Source organism: Dermacentor andersoni, chromosome 4 (assembly GCF_023375885.2).
Source record: "Dermacentor andersoni chromosome 4, qqDerAnde1_hic_scaffold, whole genome shotgun sequence".
Lineage (NCBI taxonomy): Eukaryota > Metazoa > Arthropoda > Arachnida > Ixodida > Ixodidae > Dermacentor > Dermacentor andersoni.
The window spans coordinates 83,401,300-83,423,969 of record NC_092817.1 but is presented as its reverse complement, the minus strand read 5'-3'; the positions used below and the strand labels follow the sequence as shown (position 1 = coordinate 83,423,969).

The window sequence follows — 22,670 nt, the reverse complement described above, 5'->3', positions numbered from 1 at the left end:
AGAATGGAAAACCACGGCGATGCCAGAGATGCGGTGTCCAATCCCCATTCCCCCTCCCGTCTATGACGTGTTTCCGGCTCTCAATATCACGTCCGGCGCGTTCAACCAGTAAAAGCATAGCCCTAAAGATTCGCAGTTAAAGTGCAGAGAACGCCACTCTACGCTTTTAAAGAAGATTACACCCGATTACACCCTTTGGCTCGTATCCATGCCACACAACGATAATCGACATCTGTCTAGTCCGCATTTCCTTTCTTTAACGCTGTGAGCCCGGTACTTCCAAGTCACGAACGGCATGCGCATTACCAGCATGACAGAACCATAAAATATGGACAGAGCAGCCTCAACAGGAAAGCAGAGAGCGCATCGTTTTCAAGAAAGAAAACACAAGCAAGACAGATGACAACTTTCGTTCTGTGGCACATATACACCCCGAAGAGTGTACCTTTTGTTGTACATGCACTCTAAAAAAAGTTTGCACCCTTTGAGTGTACACTCTAAGAACAGTTTACACCCTTTGGCTTGCCCCTTCTGCCACACAAAAATAATCGTCATCTGCCTTGATGCGTTTCCTTTCTTTATCGCTGCGAGCCCGGAACTTTCCAGTAACGAACGGCACGCGCGTTATCAGCATAGAACAGTTTACACCCTTTGGAGTGCCCCTTCTGATAACGCGCGTGCCGTTCATCACTGGAAAGTACCGGGCTTGCAGCGATAAAGAAAGGAAACGCATCAAGGCAGATGACGATTGTTGTTGTGTGGCAGAAGGGGCAAGCCAAAGGGTGTAAACTGTTCTTAGAGTGTATCTCTGCCACACAACGATAATCGTCATCTGTCTTTGCCCACATTTCCTTTCTTTAATGCGGCGAGCCCGGTACTTTCCAGTAACGAACGGCATGCGCGTTATCAGCATGACATAGAAACTCTATGAAGCATTTGCGACAGGAAATTAGCGGGCGCGGCGTTTTCAAGAGAGGAAACGCAAGCAAGGCAGATGACGATTATCGTTGTGTGGCAGAGGTACACCCCAACGGGTGCAAACTTTTTTTAGAGTGTAGGAAACGTAGATTTGAACACCAATTCGCTAGTGAAAACAAGGCATGATCGTTGGCCATAATTTATGAAAACACAATAGCATAATTTACTAGGTTATATTTTGTCATAGAATTCATTGAGACGAAAGCAGTAGAGCTTTGTTACAAATCTCAAAGGCCATGCAGTTACGAGCCTCCATGTGACCTTGCCTTCACGAAGAAAGAAAAAAAATGGTCCCAGTACAAATCTACAGTACAGTAAAAAAAAAATAGTGCGCGTTCATATAATAAAAAGCAAGAAAGTTGTAACTTATAGTATAGTTATTGCCGAGTGTGACAGTATAAATAAGTTCAATACTATGACAAAGTTCACTAATTCGAACTGTGTAACGCTAGCTGTTTTTCTGAATCAAAGAAGTTGCTTTTAACATCTGTCCACATGTTGCCGGTAGCCATCATCCAGTCACGCTTGCGGCCTATGCTTGCGGCTCATTGCCCGCGTTTGCCTGTGCGCAGCGGCGGCCTGTGCTTTCTACGGTTCCGACCATCCTGCCGTTACAGTACCGCTAATTTAGACCGGTACAGTTGTATTAAAGTAATAATAATATTGTGGAGACACAGGGCCATCTGTTCAGTGAAGCCGCCTCGCTTGCTATTGGCTCTCAGCAGCTGCTAATCCGGTATGAGAAACGGTGAAAGCCTGTTAGGCACATGTCTTGTTCGTGGGTTGTGTTTATTAACTGTTTACGCTCCCGTTCTTGCAGTGTCGAGTCCCAAGCTGAGTGGATTGCCACATTCGTTTACAAGCATAATGGCTGGCGGTGATGTGAAGCAGCTGGCGGACCAGCTCCTTTCTACGTCTATCACTGATTCCAAGGAAGTTAGTTTCAAAGATAAAGCCTTGAAATTGGACACCGAAAAGCATGGTAAAGACACATTTTTATATTGTTTGTGAACATTGACTACTATTATCTGATCGCTGGGTGTGTGGGAGATTAAGCTTTTATTTTATTGCTGTTGGTTGGTCGCACTCAAGCAGGGTGTTGATGGCACTATCGCAACTTGAGAGCAAGAGCCAGCCTTGCTTACACATGATCGTTATACACCACATTACAATGATGAGCAGTAGATGCTATTTCGACGGCTTGTCTCTCGATTTCTTTTTTTTTTTTTTTCAGTAAGTGTGTGAAATTTTACCACGTCGTTTTCTCTTTATGGCCTTGTAGCGAGCATTGTTGTGGAAGCAATATCTCGCTGTCCGAAGTTGGAAATGCTGTGTCTGGAGGGCAACACACTCGGTGTCGATGCTGCAAAGGCAATTGGGAAAGCATTGGAATCCTGTCCAAAGCTAAAGGTACTGTATCTGAGAGGGTTATGCCAACAAGCTTGTGGTTCGTTCGGTTTCCCTTTACTGATCGAACATACCCGTTATCGAGGATTTGCCGAGAGTCTAATGGAATTCGAAAAACATATGCTCCTAAGGCACTGATTTACTCTATTTTTGTTTTCAAAAACCAGTAACAGCTAGTAAATACGTTCTGAAATTTACCATGCTTACTGTAAGCTTCACTGAAATAAAACACGTTCTTTATTTACAGTTGTTGCATTGTGCATGTTCCTTGTATTAGCCACCCAGTAATACAAATTGTGGAGCATGTAGCACATAATAACGAATGTATTATTTGTATATAATTGTTCTTTATAACCTGTAGTCTATTATGAATCAATTTATTATAAATCAATTTCAAAAAAAGAGAAGATAACCAAACAGGGTGAATCCAGACTTTCAACTGTTGAAAGTTAGTGCTTTTCCTCTTTGGTTCTCTTTTGCTACGTGTGACTTTGGGGGTATCTGCTCTATAATGCTTTCCAAACAGATGCAGTAGTCAAATCTACCGTGCTTATTGGCACTTTTGACCTGACTTCAGCACAGTTCTTGCCAAGACATGCCATACTTGCTGTTTTGTGTATTGGGCACGAGGGCCACCACTGAAAGCACCACTGCTGCAATCGTTTTTACATTGAAAGTGGGATCATGTGACATCGCTTCACTTCAGCGAGAGCAATTTTACTGCTATTCAGGAAGTTTTACAGTTGGTGATACTTGCTGTAGTTAAAAAAAATACTTCTAACTCGTTCTTCCATCAGCAGCGCAAGAAAGCCTTGACTACTAGATAATACAAAGAGGATATAGAATTACATTACATCTACAGCAAAAAAAAAAAAAGCCTATTCTCAAACTTCTTTTTGGCCATCTGCTACAAAAAAGCAGAAAATTGCAGCAAGGTCGGACATCTGTGTTTTTCTACTCTAGGGCAGATGCGAACAAGACATGACTACGCAGCACGATAGGCTTCTTGTGCAGGTTAATAAAGGCACACACTGATCTCGAAGGCTTGGCATTTTATGGGGGAAAAAACATTAAAACGCCATTACTTACATTTATCGGCAAAAGATATTGCTGGTAAATTGTGAGGAAACCAACTTTGGTGGCTTAGTGGCTATGGTGTTGCACTGTTAAGCATGAGGTTGCGGATTCCATTCTCAGCTGCTGCGGCCACATCTAGGTGGAGGTGAAATGTAAAATGCTCGTGTACCATGCATTGGGTGCACGTTAAAGAACCCCAGGTAGTCAAAATTATTCCGGAGTCCCCCACTATTGCGTGCTTCATAATCATATCGTATAGTTTTGGCACATAAGACCCCATAATTAAAAAAAATAAGGTGTGGAAGGTTCTTGGGAGCATAAAATTATCCATATAATGAAGCCACATTTCATGGCACGTAGACGGCCAAAAATGACTATCCGACAGAACCGAACAATGAAGAAGGTTTTATTCATTTGAAATATATACACAGTAGAGTGGAACATTTCATCTGAGCTGTTAGCATTACTGCTAGTCAAGGGCTCATGCATAGTTTGTACAAGTATAACTCAAGCACACTTGTAGAATATGTATAGACTTCTGTAAATAAATAAAAAAAATAAAGGACAAAAAGAAAAAGTAATTTTTGCATACACAAATATACATTCAATGGTACAGAGTAGGTGCAATGCATACAACAGGGTAGTTATAGTGCGGTATTAGTGCAATCAAAATAATTACATAAAAAAATTTTTGTGGCACAAAATATAAATGCAATGTTCATTTATTTATCATGTGATTGATGAAGAGTTTATATTTTACCATATTTTTCAAGGCACATGAAAAGTTCTCACTTCCCTTAGTTCCAAATGCAATACCATTCCATATATTAGTCCCTACATACCCTCTTGTACGTTTTACATAAAGATTATGTATTGGTGGAATGTTTAACATATTTGAAGCCTTGCTACGAGTGTTTGTTTGGCATTATGAAGATGCTGGAAGAATAAGGGTTATTATTGGATAGGATATTGTCAATTATGCAAGCAGTTTTATAATCTTGTGCAATCTGGAACGGCATTATCTCAAGTGATGTAAACGGTGGTTCATTGTATGCTAGAGAACTTATATGCTAGAAAAATGTCATGATGTGAAGCTCTGTGTTGTAGTATAATGAGGGGTTAGAGACAAGATGTATATGTGTAGCCCCATGATTCTGAGGAGTATGTTAGCTGGCTATGAAATATACTAAAATATATCATTCTAAGCATTGCTAGAGGAAAATAATTTCGTGCCTGATACAGTGTCAAGCACAGGCTCGACTTAGTTTGGCGCATAAGTTTATGATATGTTCTTTAAGATGTAATGATTTGTCTAGAGTGACCCCTAGATACTTATAGGTGGCAACACTTGCGATGCAGGCATGTGCACACATTGACCGTGAGGAAGAAAAACTAAAACACCAGTAAATCCCAAACATCTACAACCAGGTCCTTTCACATAATCAAATGATCTACATGCCATAGATTTACGAGATTTGATGTGCAACACGCATGACTAGCTGCATTAGTTGCAGATATCTTGCTTCACATATTCAACTCATTTACTCTCCCAAATAGAAATTGATAATTTGTACGTGTATATGCGCACTTTAAAATTACCTGCCAGGATCAAACCACTGTTGAGCTTCTGTAGATGCTACCGTGCTTTGTTTTTGCAATAGTATGTAGAGCAAAATCAGCCCAAGTTAGCATGGAGAATGAAACACGGAGTATTCCCGTACAGCATATAAAACCTAAAAATCAAAACAATAAACAGGCACTATAGTGTAAAACTATTTGTAAAACTATAGTGTAAAACTAAAATTTCGCAGCAGTACGACAAAAAACAAAGGAAACACTGCAGCATGTGATCCAACTTAACACATTATTGGGATGCTGGTGGCAGGCGGCGCCACGGTTTGTCTTTGCCGCCAGTATTATCATGGGTAATGAAGTTCAAAACTCTGAGGCTGTACCGGATATTCTGGTAATCCTGATCGTGAACATACCATCAGATAATGCAGAAGGCTGCACCACTGTGAATTAAACTGGCCATCCCTGAAGTAAGAGACACACTGTGTTAGCTGACTAAGCCACCACTTCATTGGTGCCAGCATGTGCTGTTGGGAAGTGCTACTACTACTTGCAAAGCATGCGTCTCAGAATGAAGATGATGTCACGCGAACGTCTCCCACAACCCGGTATTCCTTAAACTGCAGTACATTTACAGACAGGCTAGCACTCTCCAATAACAATAGTTTACAAATGAAAACTTGCATGTTTTGTAGAAATGCGATCATAAGAGGATAACATGAACTAGACATAGTGCCATGCTCAAAAGCATGTGCTAATTGTGTTGTATATCATATTGACATTGTACTGATGTTTCCGTCTGCTTTCAAATTCCAGAGAGCCTTATGGAAAGACTTGTTCACAGGCCGTCTGAGGACTGAAATACCTGATGCTGTTGTACGTGAGTTGACGCAGTGGTTTCCATGTCTGCTTCCATTGCGGTTCATCTTTTCTTTCTTCCTTTTCTTTTTTTCTTTTGTGACGTGCAAAAATATTTGAGGCTGAGCTTCTCATTTTTTTTTATTGCTTTGTTAGCACTAGTCTTGTGCATTATGTTCTCCTGAGACCTGAAAACATCTTTGAAATGTAATCACTTATTAAGCTGGTTTTTATTGCAGACTACTAGTATGTTACAAATGTGAAAAAATCTTTCTTAGATTCTCATAGCAACACCTTCACATACTTGGACAAAGTAACTGTCTCATTGTGTTATGGTAAAAGCCACTTTCCTGGCCCTAACACAAAGATGAAGACCTAATAGCGTGCGGTTGGTCGGTTTGCTGATGGTGTATCCTGTATTTTCAAGTCATCTGGCAGTATTTGAAACATACTATACAGGTCCTTTCTGTCGCCCATGACATCACAAGGGTCTACATCAGATTAGTGTCAGTTTTCTCGAAAGTTCATGGCAAGAATATGTTGAAACCACTTTCCTACAGATCCATCTGCAACTGACTTCATATTCCTGATAAACATTTAGCTTAATTGCTTCAGAGTTAACTTTCAACAGCATTGAAGTGAATCTATAACTTTATATTCACGGGGCCTCTGGAAGATATATGCACAGCCATATGCCCACTTTGATTTCAGAGGTTTCTGAGTTCCGGCATGCTACTAGCAAAGGCAACGTTAACAGAACTGGATCTCAGCGACAATGCATTTGGACCAATTGGCGCTGGAGCGTTGTTGCCCCTCTTGAGTTCACCAGTCTGCTACCAACTTGAGGTACGTTTTCTGAACACAAAACTCTTTCAAGAAGACTGTTCCCATGCAACATGTTCCAAGTTAAAGCATTTTGTTATCTTCTTGGCTGTGTCAATTATTAAAAGGGAAATTGAAGGCAAGCGTTTACTTTGGCTAACTACGACTTGAAAACTGTCTCAGCATTTAGCTAAGTAGCAGTAAGAATAGCTGTTATAAACTAAACATTTTTCTTGATTCATCATGCACACAATCCATGATGGTCATCATAACGATGGGAGGTTGGAGCAGCCCACCTGTTTTTCTGGTGCTAATATTTGACTCCAAAGCTATTTTGAAGGGAGTCTGGTAAATGTTTCTTTGTCGTTAATTAACCTAATAACCTGCATAATTATTTCTGGTGCTACTGCCACATGATTGATGAGAGGGGATTATAGCATGACTGGGGTAAGAAGGGATTTATGGCATTGACAACATAGTTTATTCTGTGTGACACGCATCAGCCTATGCATCAGTTCGATGCGACGCATTGGACTACACTAACATGTCAAGTAGAAATGATTGCACCAAGTGCAGGATAGTTGGAAGTCATACAAACACACAACAGAGTCCTCTCACACCTATAGATACGCACGGCTTCACATTGCAGGAGCACTGCAACACTTTTTGAACACTGTAAGAAAATGTTCCCCATTTGCAGGTGATGCTGCCATGAACACGCAAGTCAAATATTTCACTGCATGCAGCAGGGAGACCACAATCTTGCATAATTAATTGCTTGCTCTTTTCTGCAGCTTTTAAGGCTCTTTTGCTGTCAGCAATGTTGCCATTGCCAGCAGAATCATACACAGACACCAGCCGTTAGGCATTTGTTGATGGCCATGACTTTGAGTGATGCCCGAGTGCCCAGCCCTCCAATTTTCTAGCAAGTGGGGAAGCGGCAGTTGTTAACACATCCTGCCCATCCTGTCAAAGCTATGTTGTTGCTCTTGGGTACCTCTGTCGAATGCCAACATTGAAGGATTGCCATGAGTGCACACTGGAAAGAAGAAAAGGAAGGAGCAATAGACAAGGCACTGATATTGGCAGTGTCCCAGCATGGAAAAAGTAGACTTTGCACACTTTACGCTTCTATCATTATCAAGTCCTTTTCAAAAATTTCTTCAGAAATACATTAATTCGAAGGCATCACACTCATTTCATTGTGTTCTCACGTACGAAGAAAAAGTGTTACCACACAAAAATTGTATGCACAACAGTAAGAGTTGAAGTAATGCATAAAAATTTGATGTACGGTACATCTGATAGGCATAAAATTCATAAGTATTTGCTTCTTTAGTGATATACAATTCTTGTGCTGGGAAACATTTATGCAGGTTCTTCGACTAAACAACAACGGGCTTGGGACCGGAGGTGCTGAGTATGTGGCCAAGGCCCTGACAAAATGTCTTGAGGACAGCACGAAGGCCGGAAAGCCTCTAGCTCTGCGGACCTTTATATGCGGCCGCAATAGGTTGGAGAACGTCGGAGCAATTGCCATGGGTGCTGTTTTTGGGGTTTGTATCTTTGTCATTACTTCTTTTGACATTATCACCTCAAGGAGTGGCTTTATGTATCATTCCAGTGTGATGGTGTGTGTTACATATCAAACTATAGGGCTCTGACCAAAATTTTAAGACTTGAATTAGATGACATTTTTAAATTTATAGTGTAACAACTACAGTTAAACCTCAAAATAATGAATTTCAGTATAACTAAATTCTCGATATAACCAAGTACAGTAACCGACGGATTTTTCGAACTCCAAAAATTTGGACTTCTTGGATATTCTCGACTTCATAAGTGCACCGTCAGGGTTCCATAGAGCCAATGCATTTTCGTGACGAATTTTTCAGACGAATTTAGGTTCCAAAGTTCGATTTTTCGGGCTAAATTGCTCGTTCCAAGTCACGCTCGACCTGATCTTGGAGACCGCCATGTTGAATTCTACGCTGGCTTGGCCAGGCTTGGTTTTGAGTGGCCCGCTCTATAGCCTTCGAGAATGGTACGCGCACGCAATCCCCACGTCTCGGAGGCCATGCCCGCTCTACCTCGGCTGACAAAATGCCTCAGGGGAAGGCACTTTTTTTTTTTTTTTTCCGGTCTGCACTATCGTCATAATCACTTAATGCGGGATCAGTATTTTTCTTTCTTTCTTCTTTTAGTTTCGGTTGCTACAGTGGACATGGTGTCCAGAGAGGCAGTGTGTCTCAGAGACGTCACGTGTTTGTTCGTGTTTGTGCGGCTTCGCGTTTGTGTGATCGGCGACACCTGCTGTGCCTTCGCGAGGGCCAAGTGGTGCGAAGAAACATGGCTCATTTCTTCTATCTCCATGGCAATCTCCGCCAACAGATATCGCCAACGTGGTGACGCTCTTGTTGACTGTATGAGGAGATGATGCCAATCTCTTGCAAATCTAAGCAAATCTGATCGCCTCCACGTGATGTCCTGCCCTTGAAGGCAGGGCATTATTAGGGATTTCCTTAAGCCACTCTAAGCCTCTTAGGTCTGCACCGACCTTCCTGTTGAGAAAATGGATAGCAGGTTAGCCCATCTGTTAGAGGCCAAACAGTCCATTCTCAACAGATGGAAGTGTCAACAGCTTAATCGTAGGCTACGCAAAAAGATATCTGAGATTAACAAACACATTGAGGAGCATTGTGTAACCCTCTCTAAACAGCAGTGGGACGAGGTTTGCAATTCGATAGACGGCCAAATGCGCAATGGTAAAGCTTGGAGCTTGCTTAAGCATCTGCTTAACGAGACCAATACTAAGTCTAATCAGAGGCAAGTCATTGGTAGAACCATACATGAGGCCGCACGAATGACCTCTGAGGACGAATTAATCCGCACGCTTGCTAACAAATATCTTCCAGTCGGCTCAGGGCGGTCTCCTGTACATCTCGATTACCAGGGCCAGGCCAATTCCTACCTGGATGCAGAGTTTGGCGTTGAGGAGATTCGTAGCGTTCTACATGGACTCAATGGTAGATCCGCACCAGGACCTGATGGCATCTCCAACGAGGCGTTGCGAAATCTGGATGAAAAATCAATCGCATACCTCACAGAGGACATTAATGAAATTTGGAGGAATGGAACCATGCCATTACCTTGGAAGACTGCTCTCGCAGTACTCATCCCCAAACCTGGCAAAACACCTAGTGTTGACAACTTGAGGCCCATCTCGCTTACATCCTGTGTGGGTAAGGTAGCGGAGCACGCGGTGCTGAATCGACTCTCCCGGTTCCTGGAGAATAATGACATTTACCCCCATAGTATGATAGGATTCAGACCAGGCCTATCCACACAGGATACCATGAAAATGATTAAGCATCAAATCATAGACAATGACTCTAGCGACACTCGGGCCGTTTTGGGACTTGATCTTGAGAAGGCGTTCGACAGCGTTCTACATTCGCATATCCTAGCCTCGATATCTCGACTCAATCTGGATGAGAGATTTTATAACTACGTTAGATCATTCCTCTCGGATAGGAAGGCTACCCTCCGGGCAGCCGATCTCAAATCACAACTGCTGGAACTTGGCGAGAGGGCCACCCCACAGGGGTCAGTCATTTCCCCCTGTTTGTTCAATATAGCCATGGTCAACCTAAGCAGAAAGCTTCTCGAGATTGAAGGCATCAAACATACTATGTATGCTGACAATATAACTATATGGTGCACAGGAGGCAATGACGGTCAGGTTGAGGACGCCTTACAGGAGGCCATAGACACTATCGAAACCTATCTCGAACCCACCAGTCTCAGATGCTCCCCCTTGAAGTCGGAACTTTTGCTGTATAGTCCCAAGAAACGCGGTCCAAGGCCCAAGGGGTGGACATCGTTGGAAGACAGAGACATTAACCTATATACAAGAAACGGTTGCCGTATACCCAGAGTCAATTCAATCAAAATCTTGGGCATGATCGTTGAGTCAGGGGGTACAAATGGCAAGACTATACGCAAGCTAATTGCTAAAACTGAAAGTGCTGTTCGTTTAGTTCGGAGGGTATCAAATCGGCATCACGGACTCAAGGAGGATAACCTCATTCGACTAATACATGCCTTCGTTCTGTGCCACTTTAGATACGTGGCAGCCATGCATCGATGGAAACGGGCAGAGCGAGATAAATTGAATGCACAGCTTAGGAAGATTACTAAGCGGGTTCTCGGGTTACCCGTATACACTTGTACAGAGCGCTTAATGCAGCTTGGCATTCATAATACTCTTGAAGAGATTGCAGAGGCCCAGGAGCGCGCACAGCTAACTCGCCTCACAACAACGAAGGTAGGGAGATCCATCTTGCAGGAACTCGGATATCACCCCGATAGAGTAGCGGAGGAGTTCTCTGACGTTCCTCCGTCGATTCGTGAGAACATTACGGTCGCGCCAATACCCAGGAACATGCACCCCGATCATAATCGCGGTAGAAGGAGGGCAAGGGCGGCCAACCTCCTTAGGCAAATACACAGTGATCAGCGACAGGTCAGCTTTGTGGATGCCGCTTCTTGTAAGGAACGTCGGGCGTTCACCATCGTCGCTGTTGATGGTCGGCAAGGAATCACCAATGCTGCGTCGGTTCGGACGAAGGACTCCGAAATAGCTGAACAAATGGCTATTGCACTAGCCCTGCTGGATAGCTCACAGGATGTCATCTATAGTGATTGAAGATCTGCAGTCAGAGCATTTGAAAAAGGCACCATTTCCAAACATGCCCTCAGACTTATTGTGGGCAAGGCAATCACGCACCACTTCATTTATTGGTTTCCCGCACACCAGGGTCAGATAAAGGGTGCTCCTCCCAACCTCAATGAGTCGGCTCACGGGGCTGCGCGTGAACTTGCCCACCGCGCTACCCTCAACCCATCGGAAGCCGACTTCCCAGAGAACAGGGACACGCCCTCCACCTACAACGAGATTACTAAACGCTACTATCTCGGCCGTAGATTCTACTTTGTTCCTCATCCGTGCCTCAATAGAGCTCAAGCATTAACGCTCCGTCTACTACAAACGAATACCTATCCCAATCCGTCGCTTTTACATAAAATCTATCCGGATATTTACACCAATGCTACCTGCCACGTTTGTGGAGAAATAGCCACGTTAGACCACATGCTCTGGCGGTGTGCCCGGTCATGCTCTATCATCGCTAACAGCTCGGCCAGATGGGAGGCGGTTCTCCGCAGCCCTCTTCTGGCTGACCAACTCTGGGCTGTCCAGCAGGCCCACGATGCGGCCGAGAGGCTCGGCCTTCCGGTTCCCACATGGGAGCGGCCCGCTTCGTGAAGACTCACGACCTGCAGGACTTCATTAAAGCTTTACCATACCATACCATACTCTAAGCCTTATAAACTTAATTTTTCTGGCTGTTTGATTTTTCTGACTGTTTGATTTTTTTTAATTATTTTTGCTCCCGGTGAGGTCCAGAAAATCGGCTGGCTACTGTATTTAACTTTTCATAACCTCATGTCCATAAAGCACCATGTATTTAGAACCTCAATACAGTAAAGCCTTGTTAAACTGTGCCTGCTGAAACAGTAGTTTCGTTTTAAAAGTAGTAGTCAAATCCGCGACTCAGCAGCCATTGAATATAATGCGTTTTGTATCCCCATAAACTGTACCAGCTTATTGCGTACGTATTGGTTAACACATAGTCTTTCCACTTCTCGTTGCGCAATCACAACGGTGCGTAGTCCCCATCACATGGCCCGTCAGATCGAGCCTCACAGTTCGGAACAACGGCCTCCAAGCACCCTGTGCGTTTGCGCGGGAAGCCATGTCAACATCAACATCATTTCAGCGTCGTGCAAGTGAAGACTCTCGTCATGCCGAAGCTCAGATAAAAAACAGCGGGTGCTCAGCATAGAAGAAAAATTGGACATTGTTCATGCTATCAAACGTGGCACGAAGTTGGCACTGGCAGGCGACAGGGGTCCACAGTTGACTACGGTCTGTGGCATTTGGAATGCAAAGAAGTTGCTCAGTGACCGTGACTGCTGTGACCGTGAAAAGATGTCGGCTCCGAGGTTTGACTTTTCATCATCGTTGCCTCTCTTGCCGAAGTGTTGCCTAATGACAGTGATGAAAATGACGTGGAAAGCTACAGTACAAGCGATTCAGGCCCGACAGTGGCAGAAGCTGCACATTACATCAGCTTTATGAATGCAATCGTCTCGACAAGAACAGCACCCCGCGATAAAAAAGGTGCCTCGCGACTTCTGCAGCACTACTGCGCCCATGCACAAAGAATATGCAACGCCAACGAGGAGTCTGCCATGCGAGTGTTTGCCGAGAAGAGGGGGCTGGCTGAAAAGCTGGCTCACAGCTTCAGTAAGTTTGAGTCCGCTGTAGTCGCTGCTAGGGCGCTGCTGCATCAAACAAAAATAATGAGACTTTTGTCGCTTGAAATGAATAAATACTGCATGTTATTACCCTTTCATCACACTCTCTCTGAGTTCGGTTTTTGACAGGTAAGTGGGTGATCTCACGCTATTTCGGTTAAGCAGTACTACCGTTAGTACATACTTTTTCCGAGCTCCGGCCAACTACGGTTTAACAAGGTTTCACTGTATAAAGAAGTGTGTTCGTATGCGATTTCAATATAGTGAAATTTCACTTCTGCAGCAAAGAAATGCCGAGACAAGAAACTGAAACTTCTGCGGATGCAGATGGTCAAATGACTGACTTACAAGCAGCTGCTTGCAAAATCACCTCTGAAATCACGTGCGGTGCGACAAGAGCGACCGCCGAAGTGAAGCCGCGTCATGTTCTGTATAAGATCAGATGTTCCGTGTAAGTGCGATAACATCCTATCGCACCCTGCACACTTTGTGCTGTAGGTGCAAGTGAAAGTGTGCGAGGATGAGAAAGAAAGATCTTGGCTTCACGCACAAGAGCTGCCTCCCCGCATGAGCAAAGGAAAGAAGGGGGAGGGGAGCGAGCTCATGCAATGCGATGAAGAGTGTGCGAGGTGGGGGGGGGGGGGGGGTGGGGTAAGTTGGTGCATTGCAATTTCTGCCGCGCATATCAGCCATATATGCGCATGGCTGTAAGTCTGGCTGAGCACATATGCAGCCGCGCACTCTGCTTTATAGGTAATCTGCCACGTGTGCAAGAGTGGGCGTGCCGAGACGATGTGGCATTATGTAAGCTGTCTCTAAAGTGTAAGCACTTTAGTACTGGAGGTTGCGTAATATATCGTTTGAGTGACCCGTTGGAGTGAGAGGCAGACGAAGCATTCGCTCCCCGCTGCCGGTGCTTTTCATGATAGGGTTGTTTCAGTATGGGCAACGCTATTATCTGCGGGGGCGGAGTGCACGTGAAAGCATGGCTTTCTTCGATTACTTCATACTGCCTATGTGAAGATATTTTCGTGATGCAGAACAGGACATGCAGGCAAGAGACGATGAAGAAGAAGTGTTGTTGCTGGGGTGCTTCGGCCGCCATGTTCTAGTGCCAGCTGGTGCCTTCAGCATTCGCCTTGCATAAACAACATTCATGCTTGTCTCTGCCTCGCAACCATGTTGTTGACATGGCATGAAACTGTATCATTCGTTGCTGACTCCTGACTTCATCAAAATTGTTTTTTCATACAAATTTGATTTTTTCGATTGCCCGATAATTTGAAAAATTCTGCGGCCCCTTTCCATCTAAGAAAATTCAGTTGGTGGCTGTACTTATTTGCATAAAAGGGTTGAATTTCAATACAATGAAATTTGGATATAATGAAACAAATTGTCGATTTTACCTATTTCATTATATCGAGGTTTAACTGTATATTCAAAGATATGATCACTTTAATAAGGTAAAAGATGTGTGCAAATACTTTATCACTAAAACATTTCTTGCTGAGAACTATCTGTCATGTGCCAAAAGCACTACTGAGTTGCAGCATTTTGTTTAGCACTTGTTCATGTGGTTTTTCACTCCTAGTGGTTAAAAAAATCGGCAGTTTGTCATAAAAGGAAGTCCATGCCCTTTCTATTTGACTTGGTTACAGAAACTGCACTCATTGGAAGAGGTGGCCTTGCCTCAGAATGGCATCTACCATGAAGGAATAGCTGCCTTGGCAAACGGTTTGATGTCCAACAAGAACCTTCGCATACTGAACCTCAATGACAACACATTCACAGCGAAAGGAGCTCGACACATGGCACAGGTATAACATGTGTGTTATGTGTGTATCACTATTTGAAGCACTGCACTATCAGTGTGCTAGCAGCATGTGATAATCTCGAGTGGTAAAGGCTGTCTGGTAATTATTCATTAAGATGTGGTAGCATGTGTAGAATGTGTAGAAACCATTGTCATAAATAGATAGACCAACACTTGCAAACCTAGTAAGTGACTACAAACGCAGGGCTTTCAGAATAAGGTTTTCTTTGAAAGGTGGTGTGAGGCTTGAGAATTTTTCCCCCTTTAAGCTGCTAATAATTATGGAACAAGAAATGTACATACATTTTAAATAAGGCACGCAAAATCTGAGCAGCAACAATGAAGGCCTACTTGAGTATTGTGCTTTCCGAGTGATGCACGAGTGCCTAAGTGTCACATAATTGCACCTTTTGCATAGGATTTGGAAGGTACTGGGCTGGCACCAGGTGGTGTAGAGTCGCAGGCACGAGACTGTAGGCAACTGTATAGAGTAGCAGGCACGGGACGATAGGCAGCAGTGTGTGGCGGGGAGCGAGAACATGAAAGGCGTGTGTGCGCGGTCAGCATGTGGGGAGCGCATGACAACGAACTGAATGAGTGAAGTAAGGTGGCATGGAACGCAGACTGTGTGTGTGTGCGTGCGCGGAGAATTTCCCGAAATAGAAAATGTATATGACAGGACTGGGGGTAATACAGCTATTCACTTGGCACATTTCTGTATTAACATTAGCACTAGCATAGATTAGATCTCTCTCTCTCTCTCTCTCTCTCTCTCTCTCTCTCTCTCTCTCTCTCTCTCTCTCTCTCTCTCTCTCTCTCTCTCTCACTCTCTCCCCGTTTGCTCACTGTATTTAATCAGACTTTGCTTTTGATGCTGGAAGTGCTGCTTTGTCAATTCCTTAAATGTTCACACCATCTTACTCCTCAGGCGCTGCGTCACCTTGACAACCTTGAGGTCATCAACTTTGGGGACTGTTTGTTGAAAACGGCTGGTGCTAAGGAAATTGCAAATTCTTTGAAAGATGGACATAATGCACTGAAGGCAAGTGTACTTCTGTCAGTTGCTTTGTTCTTTGGTCTTCCCATGTGAGAAAAAAATGTTGCAGTTTCGGCCGAAAGGCTTAGCATCGATTGCGATAACAAATTAGTAGACAGCTATATAAAGTAAGGATAGTATTTTTATCGGCTGTACAAACGTGTAAACATTCACTTACTAACTAAATTAGCAAGCATGGTGTCAGGCGTGCACAGGCATGGACAAGCTTCAACGCAAACTAAGCTACGAGAACACAGCACACACAAAGCTATCAGCACTCGGCGGACTCTGTACCCATTGCAGATTGTTTTCAAGATAGGACCCGTGCATCCATGCCATACGCAACTGCCACCTGAGTAGAATGCCCCTCTCCCCGGTGCTTGCACGCAGCGGAAGACGCCTCCTCCCCGCTTTTCTCCCTTGTGCGAGCGAGATTGGGCCGCCATCATCGGCTCACTTTCGTAAGCTTTCACTCACATATACAGCATATGGCAAGCGGCGACAATGTTACCACCCTTGGACTTTATACGGAACATCACGGCAACGACAACAGCAGAAATGCGCCTGCAGGGTCCGTATAATTTCTCTCGCAATAAAAAATTATCTGAAAAAGCTTAGCACTTCCATAAACACTGTACTCAGAACATAAATGTTGTTTTTAGGAAAGAATTCGAGGATCAAGTCCTACCTACGTATTACAGGTGTCTTGTCAGCACCTTGTAGTGAAGTGATGAACTTATCAATAAGCACAATAAGGCTCCTTTGGGGACATAAAGGATTACATTTCATTCTTGCTTATTTCGGATGCTTGCTTGCTTTTGAATGCAGTGTAATGTTTCTCTATTTGTAAACAATTTACAAGACCCAAGGAAGCACTGCCAAAATTCACTGCTTTGTGGGGAGCTTGTGCGGATGTGTCAAAGTGGCACCTTTTTGTTAAAGGGGCTAATAAATACGTTTTGAAAATAGTAAGAAAACATTGCTGATCTGTACAAAAAGCTCCTGTGAACACATGAGCGAAATATCACTGCACTGCATGCAGAAGGGAATTTGCAGTGTTGCATCGAAAACAGCAACAAATAGCTTGCTCTCGTTTCCGCAATGTCATCATGCACTGTCATCGTAAACAGCTGGATCCGCCAATAGCTTTTGACTGATTGGGTGATTGCAAGAACATTCTTAGCAATGAAGTTAAATAAATGAAACATATACAGTCAGATCTCAATATAACGAACCTCAATTTAACATAATTCTGATTGTAACAAGCTATTTTCATTTTCTGATATTAGTTTCGTTGAAAACTGTGTATACTTTTTCATGGTGTGACAAAAGTAATCTTGTGACACCGTCTCAATTTAGCAATGTTTTCGGCCATTTCAAGCATGTATTTGGAGCCTGTATGTTTGGTAAGTCTAGCAAAAACTATAAAGTGCTAGCCGAGGCAAAAGTTGTTCGCAAGCGTCCATCCACATGAAAAGTTCGAGCAGCAAAAATGTTGTCAAAGTGCACACACCTCAGCATGGTATGCAAGAAACACTGCTATAGGAGACGCATGGTGCAGGAAACACCAAGGACAGGAGACTCACATTTATCTGCCCTTGCCCCTCTACCCTTGCCATGGCTGCACATGGCTGTGCATATGCGGGACATGCACTGTATTTTGGAGGTAACATGCAGCAAGTGTAAAGGCCAAGCCAAGATGGTTGATGCCTTGACGCGCATTGTGTTCCCACACGTCTAATGTTGCTTGTCGTGTAATCTCAGATTTCTGAGACATGGTGCAAGGCATTCGCTTGCATTGTGACAGCGTGTGTTCATGGTTATCGAGTGAGATCTGTTGAGACTATGACCCTTACTTTGTGTAGTTGTCTTTCTGCTATTGCCATAAATGCTCCACCTTTCTGACGAAACTGCAGCATTTATTTTTTTCCCCAGGATAAATATCCATGCCTTCCTACTCTTTAGTTTTTCATTTGTGGGCGCCATCTGATGACAGCTGCGGAAGCACGTTCAGCCATGGTGTCCAAGATAAGATTTACAGTGTCATGTTACACAGCCCATGTAAATCTCAGATGCCGGTAGTCATGCCAATGCATTGCTCTCAGTACGATCTGCATCACACGTACTGGTGCTCATAACTGCGCTATTATGGCCCTACTTTTTGCTATTGGGAGCGGGCTCCACCACTAAAAAAGCTGGCGCCACCGTCGGCGTGACGTGGCATGAGGGATCACGTAGACACAGCGGCAGCGTCAGCTGCTTCGGAAGCGCTGAAGCGAGCTGAAAACGAATGTTTAAAGTCCCACCTGCACTGCGGTTCTGATTCAGTGGTGAAGCTTTCCCGCCTGGGGTGTCGGCTTGACACCATTTGAAAACTCTATAATAGTTAGTGGCTGCCTTTGGAGGCGTGCAGCATGGTAGGCTACTGCTCGGTGCCACAGTGCTGGACGTATGCAACGGAGCCCGTTGTCAGCCTTATTCACATGTAGCCACAGGACAAGAAGCCGTGTGAAGCTTGGCTCGCGAAACTTAGAACTGGCAAACAGCCATCGGCTACAGCTCGGGTATGCAGCAAACACATACACAAGGAAGATTTCTGCTACAGTGCCAGGTCTGCGATGTTCAGTGAGTAGCAGAAAACGCGCACTGAGACGCTCGCCCGCTGCCTTGCTAATGTCATGACGGCATGACGGTTTGGTCTATGAACTTGTTGATGCTAGATACTGGCAAGTTCACTGGAATGGAAAACAAGCAGGAAGAAGCACATTTAAAAAAGGCATGGCATATGGCCATATTTATGTTATGAATTAATGCACTGGATTACGAAAAAGAAGCAGCAGGAAATCACGTGCTGAGAAGACCAATAAACATACAGTGCGACACAACTTGAGAAATAATATTAAAACGTCCAAGAATTTAAAAGAAAAAAGAAATTTGAATCGTCGCGACGGCACATCACAGTCGCCGTAGGCATTGAAGTCTCTCTAACGAAATTATTTTTTAACATCTCTGATAGCGTCCACGCAACAATGGTTGCTTGTGTACTGTCAAATGCTCATATTCTGTGGCCTAAAGCTCACGGCACAGTGAGAAAACACGCATGCAGCAAAAGCAAAACATTGTGCGTGGACATGCATGCAGACGTGCAGTAGGTCGCTGCGAACCTGTGCGATCGGTGCATTGAGGCTTCATTCTGTTCTGCTCCATTTGGTTGTACACACACTATAAGAACATATTTCACATAGTTAACTCTCAGCGTTTGCCTACCTTTCACGCAAGAAGCCGGTTCGGGAGTCTCCATCGCAGCAACCGTGTGCTGTGGCATTCACTGCGCCTATTCGTTAGAGAGATAGCATCTGTAAACGATTCTGTGCTTTCAGTTTTCCCAAGGTTATTATTTTGACAGTAAAAAACTTCGGTCGTTTTGAGAGCACTTACAGAAATGTCCAGGTGGGCTGCCGCGTTGTGTTTTTGTTGAGCGCCGTAAGCCAAACGTGTGAGGAGCGCGCCACGTGATCCCTCATACTACGCAAGGGAGGTGCTTCCGACGGATGGCGACTTCGTAAGCCCTCGCCCCCCAATTGTTTATACTGTATTTACTCGAATCTAGGCTGGCCCCGATTCCAAACTGAGCTCGGAATGTCCTAAGCCAAAAAAAAATAAGAAGACTTGCCTTGAAAGTAGGCCAAACAAAAAAGTGAGGACAGCATTTATTTTATTTAATCAATGCCTCCTTTTTACTAGATGCCCATTGCGTCGCTCGCTTTCTCATTGCAGCAGCGGTCCCTTAGTTCTGCATAAATTTAATGAGGCAGCTGGGCCTCATGCTTCCACCGGCATGTCGATAGTGTCGATGTGCGGGGGTGCCTGCTAGCAAACGTTCTAGCTGGCCTTCGAGACGGCAACAGATGTCATGGTAATCTCAGAAGCCACAGCATGTGATCTAGGTTGCAGAAGCGCACCATAAGCGGCGCTCGTTGCCTTTTCGCGTAGACGAGAAAAGTGAGAGGGCACAGAATTGGGTTTATCGGACTAGCAGCAAGTATCTATAGTAAAGGAGGCATTGATATAATAGGAACATGCCGAGCTCACTCTGTGTCATCATCACCGCTGGCCTCGTACGCTTGCGGACGCATCCATGCGCACATGCATGTGCAGACAGTGCGGCACAGCTCATATGCGTTGAAACGTGCCGTGATCACAGTGAACAGCTCCTGTCTGTTATTGTGCTCTTATCTTCCTTATCACTGTCATCTCCTCATTGCAGCACACACAAAAAGCTTCTCCCATTGCCCTTCCAACAACGGGACATTTTTCTCATCGATGCTGAAGTCCCGCCCGGCTTGAATGTTTGGCAATCGGCTAGCACAACTTTTCGTTTGAAAGCGACAGTATAGTGGCATCGCCTGTTTGGTGCCATTACGATAACGCCACGTCACACGCTGATATGACACAGGTTAAAATGGCGACGTTGCTCATGTGTACTTCAGTTGTGTACTGGCGTGGCTAGTAGCGGCTGCGATAATGACTTCTTTAGCTGGTGCTAGCTATGCACCACATTTATCATTTTTAATTGCAAACTGGCGCGGTTTTTAAAATCTTGGAATCTAAGCTGACCCTAGAGTTTGGTATACGATTATCTGAAAGAAAGCTATCGCCCTAGATTCGAATAAATACGATAAGTGCTTATCGACAAACTGCTATCTACCAGGAATGTTCTGGGAACTTGTGGAATTGTTTTTCCTGCATAAACTTTAAAAACCTCGAATTAATGAAATTAACGATTTAATTAAGTTTTGCATTGTAAGTACAGTTATATCAAGGCTTGACTGTATATGTCTGCAATTACAAAGAGGCAGAAAAATCCTTTCACTTTTGCATTGCCATTCTGTGTACGACACTTGGGCGTAGCTGTGCCTGCTGCACATGGCTTCCTCCGACATAATGGTAACACGCTGTGTAGCGTAGTCTACCACGGCCGACACAAGGGGCTGCAACGAGCCCTTTCACTGCCAAGGCACTCATCTTTTGGCTAGGAATTTGCGCCTCTGTCTTCTCCCCTGTGTAGTTTCCAGCGCGCTAGTGGAGATTAAAAGAGAAAGAAAGCCATGTATTGGTGCGGTAATTCCACTTATACTTGAAGAAATTTAAAATTTTTTACTGCATGAGATTCGCGAGATGACACCCTCTAACAGAGAGGCCACTATATGATCAGTTATGAAAGTGTTTCAGGGTCCCTTTAAGAGGAGCTGCAAGGGTATTGGTGGAAATTTCTCACAAGCATCTCCTTTGCATTGAATTAATGTGTCTGACGTGTGTGAGGCAAAATTCCATTTAGCCCATGCAGCAGTTGGTTACGCTTAGTGCAATGCAGGAACAGGTCTTTTTGGCTGATGATTATGCCCCTTTTTGGCCTCTTCCCCCATTTTACAATAGAATTTTGTCTGAAGTTCTTTTTTCTCTACATATTTGGAGTCTTCATGGTCAAAGCTGTAGGTGGTACTTTAATGATATTGCCAGCATTGCGACCTTGGAAGTGGACAGAGTTGATTAAGCGGCAACCTGATGTTTCAGGAAGTGAATCTGGGCAACAATGAAGTGGCACTGGATGGGGGCCTTGCAATTGTGGAAGCTCTCAAAGGAAAGCCAGATTTGGAATCACTTGAACTTGACGGTATGTTACTTGAGGCCAGCAATGCATTGCATGTATGGACGTGTTTCAATTTGCATATCTGTTAACAGTGAGTTTTCAGTTAGGGCACCCTTTAGTTCATAGATTGATTTCAGTGTTCCTGTGTATTGTTCCCTATATAGTACTTCGTTTCACACATAACCTGCCACTCTAATGAGACATACTGAGCGAGTACTGAGAGGCAATGGTTTCAGGTGTAATTTGCGAAGCTAATTCGCCGTGGTAGCGTAGTGGCTAAGGCATTGTACTGCTGAGCTCAAATTCGTGGATTTGAATTCGACAGCACTTCCATGATGAAATGCAAAAATACTTGTGTACTTGAATTGGGGCTCATGTTAAAAAAGCCCAAGTGATCCAAGTTAATCCCGAGCACCCACTACTCTGAACTTTAATTGGATCATTATATTGGCATGTAAGCTCAGAGTTTAATTTTTTTAATTATTATTACGCAGAGATGCCTTATTTTACTTGCAAGAGCTTATGCTTGCCTAGTCAATCTTTCATTCTTATGGTGGCTGGAAATTTGTTATATCAGTATTCCAATGTGTAATATTTTGTTGCCTTGGTGGTATTCACTATGCCTACACTGAAATGATGTCTCTTCCTTCTTTTTTTCCAAAGCTAGTATTAGATTATGGATTCATTGTACAATCAATGAGTTCATGTCTCATGTCGTTATTACGGGGTAGACAGCCACTTAAAAAATAAAAATAAAAGGCACACCAAGATTTTAGTGTTGGCTGTGAAACTATCATTCCAGGGTTGTATTGTTCGTCTGATGTCAATGTTTCAACAATTACTTCACTGCCCAAGTGATCTAAATTGTAATTGCTGACGTTTGGCGAAAACCACGTGTAGCTAATGGTGGAGGTGATGATAGTTGCCTGGTTATTATTTAAAAAGCCAGAGAAGTTCCCAATGATCAATAAGTCTTGAAAGTGCTGTATTGGGAGCTCCAGAGTTTTAGATCACTGTGAGAAAACTGTAAAAGCTAGCAGGTTGAAACTGCCGTGATTAAGTAGTTCCTCTAATTG

The 22,670-nt window shown here is 43.9% G+C and overlaps 1 protein-coding gene across 1 annotated transcript in view; it reads left to right on the top strand.

The window, feature by feature from the left end:
* The first annotated feature begins 1,499 nt into the window (after nucleotides 1-1,499).
* LOC126536408 (ran GTPase-activating protein 1-like) overlaps nucleotides 1,500-22,670 on the top strand; it is a 47,576-nt gene continuing 26,405 nt past the window's right edge. Inside the window, exons 1-9 of the mRNA XM_055073977.2 lie at nucleotides 1,500-1,714; nucleotides 1,799-1,960; nucleotides 2,261-2,388; nucleotides 5,851-5,910; nucleotides 6,604-6,738; nucleotides 8,091-8,270; nucleotides 14,754-14,912; nucleotides 15,837-15,950; nucleotides 21,519-21,618. Of these exons, the coding sequence (XP_054929952.1) occupies nucleotides 1,846-1,960; nucleotides 2,261-2,388; nucleotides 5,851-5,910; nucleotides 6,604-6,738; nucleotides 8,091-8,270; nucleotides 14,754-14,912; nucleotides 15,837-15,950; nucleotides 21,519-21,618 (991 nt within the window). The 5' untranslated portion in view covers nucleotides 1,500-1,714; nucleotides 1,799-1,845. The remainder of the gene's footprint in view (nucleotides 1,715-1,798; nucleotides 1,961-2,260; nucleotides 2,389-5,850; nucleotides 5,911-6,603; nucleotides 6,739-8,090; nucleotides 8,271-14,753; nucleotides 14,913-15,836; nucleotides 15,951-21,518; nucleotides 21,619-22,670) is intronic.